The sequence below is a fragment of the Arachis hypogaea genome, chromosome 7 (genome assembly GCF_003086295.3).
Source record: "Arachis hypogaea cultivar Tifrunner chromosome 7, arahy.Tifrunner.gnm2.J5K5, whole genome shotgun sequence".
NCBI lineage: Eukaryota > Viridiplantae > Streptophyta > Magnoliopsida > Fabales > Fabaceae > Arachis > Arachis hypogaea.
This window is the reverse complement of record NC_092042.1, coordinates 57,391,980-57,399,789: the sequence shown is the minus strand read 5'-3', so window position 1 is coordinate 57,399,789 and position 7,810 is coordinate 57,391,980. Positions and strand designations below refer to the sequence as shown.

At 32.7% G+C, this 7,810-nt stretch overlaps 1 protein-coding gene across 1 annotated transcript; it reads right to left on the bottom strand.

Annotated features, from left to right (window-relative positions):
* Positions 1 to 5,303: 5,303 nt before the first annotated feature.
* LOC112701500 (NDR1/HIN1-like protein 13) lies at positions 5,304 to 6,395 on the bottom strand. Its single transcript, XM_025752249.2, has one exon. The coding sequence runs from the start codon at positions 6,271 to 6,273 to the stop codon at positions 5,515 to 5,517; it is 759 nt and encodes a 252-aa protein (XP_025608034.1). The 5' UTR covers positions 6,274 to 6,395; the 3' UTR covers positions 5,304 to 5,514.
* Between the last annotated feature and the right edge of the window lie 1,415 nt (positions 6,396 to 7,810).

Below are 7,810 nucleotides of genomic sequence, written 5' to 3'. Positions count from 1 at the left end.
AGCCCAAAATTCGTAACCAGCGTCATTTGTAATTTTGCAGATCGCGCATGTGACGCGTCCGCGTCGTCCACGCGCTCGCGTCATTTGTGCATATTCCAGTTCACGCGTTCGCGTCATTGCAATTTCTCCATTCCGCGCGGTCGCGTGAGCCATGCGTCCGCGTCGGTCTTCACTGGGCATCTCTTTGGTTTCTTCTTCTTTTTTGCAGAAACTTCATCAAATCCATCCGAATGCTACCTAAAATAAATAAAATTGCACAAAACTCAAAATAGCATCCATAGTGGCTAAAATATAATTAATTCTCAATTAAACTCAACAATTTAGATGCAAATTCACTAAGAAAAGATAGATAAGATGCTCACGCATCAGGCCTTCTTTATACAGGTGTTTCTAATGATTTGGCAAATTGCTTGTCTTTTTCTGCCTTTTAGAGCTTCTAAAGGTATGGCAGCTTGCACAGATATTTCGGGGCCTTTGGCAGTGCATGATGAGAATCCAAGATAACTGAAAAAGGGGTTATCAGGGTATCTGGGGGATACATCCCTTGGATTGGCATTTATAGCTCCTCCCATCTCTGGGCATTGAACGCCTGAGCTACCCGCTCCTAGGCATTCAGCGCCACCAATGGTGCCTTGGGTTGTGGTGTTTTCATGCCCTGGTGTCTCCTCTGCATCCTGCGCCCTTTTGTTCTGAGGTTGGGTGTTCAGGGTTCTACCACTCCTTAGTTGAATTGCTTGGTACTCCTTCCTTATCTGTTCAAATATCTGCTGTTTGGACTGGTTCAACTGTGCTTCCATATTCTTGCTGAAGGCTCGGGTCTCCTGTAATACTTCTTGTAGGCTCAGTACTTGTTGTGTGAGAAAGCTCAGTTGCTAGGTTAAAGATTCATTTTGTTCAAGAATGGTGGGTTTAGTGGATATGACCTTGACTTCCCCCTTCATTAAGGTTTCACTGGATGAGTATAAATATTGATTATTGGCGACCATCTCAATGAGTTTATCTGCTTCTTCGGTCGTCTTCCTTATGTGTATTAAACCACCTGCAGAGTTATCCAGGGACATCTTGGCCATGTTCGAGAGTCCGTAATAGAAAATATCCAACTTAACCCAGTCTGAGAACATTTCAGTGGGGCATCGTCTGAGCATCAGCTTGTATCTTCCCCAAGCATCATGAAGAGACTCGCTTTATCCTTGTTTAAAGGTCTGAATATCCATTCTCAACTTACTTAGCTTCCTTGGAGGAAAGTATTGATTCAGAAACTTGTTCACTACTTTACTCCATGTGTTCAGGCTTGCTTTGGGTTGAGCATCCAACCATCTCTTTGCTTGATCTTTTACAGCAAATGGGAAAAGCAACAGCCTGTAGACGTTAGGGTCTACTCTGTTGGTCCTCACAATGTCACAGATCTGCAGAAAATTAGCGAGGAACTCATTGGGTTCTTCTTGTGGGAGTCCATGAAAGTGACAGTTCTCCTACACTAGAGTGATCAATTATGGGTTGAGCTCAAAATTTTCTACTTTGGTAGGAGGTACACAAATGCTCCTTCCATAGAAATTAAGAGTGGGAGCTGTGTAAGACCCCAAGGTTCTTCTGGGTTATGCATTCCTAATTGGATCTATAGTGATTTTAGTATTCCTGTACCAACAAGAGACAAAGAAAAGTTGGAGTCTCTATGTCAAGGTCTAAAGAGCTCCCAATGAGATATCCAAAAGAAATAAAATTAAAATAAAGTGTCCAATTAACAAGAAAATTCGAAACAAGAATGCAGGAATTAGTCTTTAAAGTTTTAAAATTAGACAAAAATTGTTTTTTTAAATCGAAAGTAAATAAATAAAAAAAATAACTAGAAATTTTGAAAATTTTTTAAAGAAATTAGAAAGAAAGGGGTTTAAAAATTTTTGAAATTCAAAAAGAAAGAGAAAACACTAAAGAAATACTAAACTTAAAATTTGAATTTAAATGAAAATAAGATAACTTAAAACAAATCTTTGAAAATAAAGAGAAAGATAAATAAGTTAAGTTCAAAAATTTAAGGAAAATAAATAAACTAGTAACCAAAATTAAAAAGAAAATCAAGATAAAATCAAAAATCAAGAGAAAGTCGAGAATCAAGGAAAAGATAAATAAGATAAAGATTTGAAAGTCAAGAAAAATAAGATTCGAAAATTAAAAAGGAAAGTTAATCAAACCAAAAAGAAAATCACTAAAGAGACACTAAACTTAAAATTTAAAATTAAATTAAAATAAGATAACAAGAAAATTTTGAAAATTAAAAGGGAAAGATAAACAATATTAATTTTAAAAATTTGAAGAAAAAACAATAAAAGAAAACCAAACTTAAAAATTTTTAAATCAAATAAGAGAGAATAACTAAAACAATTCGAACAAAAAGAAAAAAAAAAGGAAAAGATAAACAAGATAGAAATTGAATGTTCAAGAAAGCAAACAAGATCAATTTTTGAAAATCAAGAAGAACAACAATTAAACAAAAACTAAAAAAATACCTGAACTAAGCAACAAGACAACTGGTAGTTGTCAATCACGAACAATCTCCGGCAACGGCGCCAAAAATTTGGTGCGCAAAATTAGAACTCGCACAACTTTACCGGTAAGTGCACCGGGTCGTCCAAGTGATACCTCAGATGAGTGAGGGTTGATCCCACAAGGATTGTTGGATTGAGCAAGTAATAGTCATCTTGCTAGACTTAGGTAGACGAAAAGTAAAGAGAATTGTTGTTGTTGTAGGCTTATAAATTAAGAAAGTAAAGAAAAGCAATTAAAGATTGTTAAAGAGCTAATATATAGAAGTACTTAAGGTTTCGGATATGCTTATCTTTCTTGATTAATACTTCATGTCGACTATTTAACAATAAATGATTCATTCTATGGCTAACTGTAAGTAATTAAATCCCAATTTCTTGGCAGTTTAATCTCTTCTGATTCTCATCAAAAGCCAGGGTCAATAATCATTTGATTTGAACGAGGGTGAAGCTCAGGATTTTAGTTTAGCGGCACAAAAACCTTAATTACCAAAAATTGACAGGATTTCATGTCACATATCCCAATCAGCCGCATGTAACCCTCAATTTAGGAGGAGTGTTTTTAAGCTGTAGCTCAAGCGACCTTGGTCAGAGTATCACAAGAGCTCGTGTAGAATCAGAGGTTATACTTCCATTCCAGCCCAGATTCATAGGACTAAGAATGAAAACAACACCTTAGAATTGAATCAAACATTAATTAAAAGAGAAGAGTAATAATATTAATCCATAGGAATAAGCAGAGCTCCTAACCTTAACCAGCAGGTTTAGTTACTCATACTTTATAGAGAAAACATAAAGAAGATTTGAGGTAATGTGTATATGATGATCTAAAACCTAAGTGATCTCCTCTTTAAATAGTAAATGCTAACCCTAAAAGATGTCAATTTAATTTAAGAATTACAAAAATAAAATAAGAGAAGCTTAAAGAGTGCTAAAATCCACTTTGGGGCCCACTTGATGAGTGTTTGGGCTGATGCCTGGTGTTCAACTCAGGTTCTATGCATTCAACTTGGAGAAGGGGGTGTGCTTGCTATTTTCTGCTCCCTGGATGGCAGGCAGTTTTGGGCGTTCAACTTGGGAGGTCAGTCTTTCTTGGGCGTTGGACACCCAGGCTTGGCGTTTAATGCCCGTTTTGGTAGTCATTCTGGAAGAGAAGTATAAACTATCATATATCGTTGGAAAGCTCTAAAAGTTAGCTTTCTAATGCCATTGAGATCGTATCAATTGGATCTCTATAGCTCAAGATATGTTTGTTGGACTGTATGAAGGTCAGAATTAATAGCATTTGCTATGCTTTCTTCGTCTCTGAACAAGATTCTGCCAAACTTGCCCAAAAATTACCTAAAATCATTGAAATAACACTAAAACTCAAAGTAGCATCTAAAGATGAATTTCGTACTGAAACATAGTAAAATTTAATACAATCTAACTAAAAACAACTAGAAAATGCAATTAAAATGGGTATAAGATGCTGACGCATCAAGGAGGAGGATACAAACACTTTTATCAGATTAGATTTTTATTGGAGTTACAGATCATAAGAAATCCTCCATGCACGACTTTGGCTATTTCTTTTTGGGAGAGAGAGAAATTTATGTCTTATATAATGTGTGATTAGTGAGTCATGTCACTTAATTAGGTGGAGAAGGCATGCGTCACGACACGTGGCGCATTAAGCGCAACGTGTTGCGTTTTTGAGCTACTAAGTCAGTGAAGTTAAATTTTTAAATATCTTAAAAGGTAATTAAGGTAATTAAACATAGTAAAAATTTAAATAAATGTCTTAACTAGTGGTATTTAATTAAAATAAGGATTAGATAAATTATTAATGTAAATGAGATTTGTAAAGCTGAACTTTTTCAATCTTTCGAGTCCAATATCAAGTGATCATCCTTTGTCAAATAAAATTAAACAATAACATAATATTAATATTACATTATTATTCTTTTTATTTAAAGATCGCAGAAAGAAAAATTTATCATAGACATTATGCGAAAAAAACGTAAAACTTGCATATGCAACTCTAATGCAAAAATCAGGATATTACAGTCACATCAGTACACCAGTAACTAAAATAGGTAACAGACTAACATCATACTTTTTTGTACCAATTTTAAACATATAATTGATACATAGAATCTCTTAGACAATTTTATGTACAACATTAATGTCAAAAACCACCTTAAAACTTAACTCTATTTAAAACCGTTAAAATTAAATTGTTGACTGAAAATATTTATTTATTTCTTTTTTTATCCTTAAACTCCATTATTCGAATCCCTTCTTTGCACACCCAAATCACTCTCTTCGTTTTCCTACATCTTTTCCAATTCCTATAACCACCAAAAAACGAAAAGAAAACAACAATGAGTTATATATGAGCCGAGATTAGCAAGACTTTTATTAAATTAGGCCAGAATAATTAATTTTATTTTTAATTAAAAGTCTATATAAAATATTAGTTAAAGCTGGATGATTTAATAATCAATTATAATAGGTAGCCATCCTAGTCCTAAACGTTATATTTGATTCGTTTTTCAAAAGGGCTATTCACACACTAAACTTAATTATTAAAATTGGATATATTTGTGTATAAAATATACGTATAATTTAATTTATTTTAATGTATATTTTATATTATTAATTAATTTTAATATACACCTAGTATTGTTGTTTTTTTAAATAACTTTTACTTTTCTTTCATATAAATGCAAGTTATACTAGAAACTAATAGCATCATGACATTTAAATTGAAACGAGAGATAATTGAAATTTCTAAATTACCTATTAAGATTAAAATATCACATGTTTGGTTAAACCAAACAACATCCAAGAAATGAAAATTTTACATCACCTAACAAATAGATAAATCTAAGAATCAAAATTCTCAATGACCAAAGGTTGACAATAGGTGTTCAAAAACCAAGAGATCAGAAAACAACACCACCTAACTCTGGAGGCGCAAGTTGCTGTGTTATAGTAGGGTTTGACAATCTTGAGATAAAATATTTGTGTCTTCGGTTAATGAATCCACCGTTACTTGGCACAAAATATGGTATTTCTTTTTCCCACCACGTAACTGCCATGTTGTGATTCCTGCATGAAATTGCATGGTTAAAGAAAACGTGACATGCGCTTTCTTGTTCACATTTGTCACGCTCTCTTGGACTTCTTTAGGTAGGCTATTATCTTTCAACTCTTTCAATTCTAACGTCATCGTCGTTGAGCTACAATGTTCTTGAAAGACAGTTGGAAATGCACCCGATGCGATTTCTTGTTGATTTTCCGAGAGGGAAATCTGCCCTTCTTTGTACAAAATCCCAGCTTTCGAATTCGGATTGTGGACTTGTAAAGTGATGTTGTATATTGGGTTGGTTCCATTCTGGAAACTAAACTGTTGGATTACGAATCTTGGATCCTTAGGCTTATTTAACATGATGTAAAAGCCAATTAAGAGGCAACCAATGCATAAAACAATGCCAATGTACATAACAATTCTTGCGTAGATCCAACATTGTCTCTTTCTACCGACTTTTGCAGTTGTTTTCTGATATTTCTCAGCGATTCGGGCATTTTCCGGAGGAGGTACACGGTAGACTTGGTCCCTAGGGACTTGGATAACGTAGGTTCCATTATTATTGATGTTTTCCAATTGGGGCTTGCAGAGTTGGTTTTGATTGGGGTCAACTTTAGGCGATTGCGGCGATGAAAATGATGGAGTCCGCTCCTCCATGGGAGTATGGGGAGCGGTGAGATGTGGAGAGGAAGGAGAAGGGATCGGAGGAGAGAGTAGTCAAAATTGTTTGCGTGGGAGGTAAAAGTGGGGTTTGTGCATGCTATGCACATTGCATGGAGTTGGAGAGGATGAGATTGGGAGAGAATTATGGGTTAAAAAATGTGAGATGGAGGTTTTGGAGAAAAAACAATTAAAGAAATGAAAAAAAGTGACATTGAGAAGATATCCCAATATTAGATTAAATTTAAGGATGTTTTTGTGTCCCAATTAATTTTTGTCACTTAACTCGTGGTTGAGATTCAAAGTCAAATTATTTCGTTGACAAAAAAAAGTTAATTATTTTTTTTGGTATTGGGTTCATCTACTGTAAAGATACAAATCTGTACAGATTTACAGATTTTTGTTTTATCGATTTAAAAGCGTATCACTAAAAAGTGTTGCTTAAAGAGAAAGTGTTACCCTTAATCATTAACTTGGCTATTTTTTATCGTCGATTTTTTCAAAATTTCTATTAACTCTTCGTATTTTATTTTGAATAAGTTTATAATTTGTATAGATTCAATTGGTGGTGCTTTATTTAAATAATTTGTAAATTCATAATTTAAAGTATTGACCATTTCTACTATTTCTCTTGCATTTATTTCTAGTCCTTGTTGTATATTTATAATTTTCATTTATAACTTTTCAATCTTGTTTTAGTTTATAATATTCTTTTTGTATGGATTATTGTATATAAAATCTTTTATCTGTTTGTCTTTTTCTTTAATATAATTTCTTAAATCCTCAATAACTTCTTTTGTTTCTACACTTTCTCTTGTTTCTAAATATCTGTTTAATTTTTCAATTTCATTCTCCATTTTTTCTTTTAACAGCTTTAATTCTTTTAAGTCATAATATGGTTTTTCAGGCATTTATAAATTTTTTAAGTTTAATTCCAGCTTGTTTATATTTATTCTTATTTCTATCCTTTTTATTATAAGATCATTAATTTCAATCTGAAGATTATTTAATTCCCTTTTACACTCCTTTATTTTACTTTTTAATTTTCTCGTCCTTTTTCTTTTTATTTTATTTTCTGTTTTTCAATCTTTTTATGCTTCATTATTTATTTTAAAATTTCTGCAAACTCTATCAGCGATTCATCACTATTTTCTAGAGATTCTATTAATTTTTCTAGTTCTTCAACTTCTCTTTTCAACTTGTCATAGATTATTTTTAGGGCTTCAAATGCTCTTTGATTTATTTCAGAATAATTCAAATGATTTTCTCTTTCAGAGAGCTCTTGTTTCTTGTCTTGATAAATTACATATATTTCTTCTTTATTTATTGTCATAATTTAATGTTTAGGGTTTCATTTAATTTTTCGACCTTTTTTGTTAGTTCTTTTATTTCAGAATTTTCTTCTTTAATTTTTAACTTAGATAAACTTAAAGGGCTATTAATTTTAGATTCTCTTATTTGAAAATTCGATGAAACTAATTTTCCTGATGGTTCTTTTAATAATAGAACTGGGTTTTCAATAGCTTTATATTTT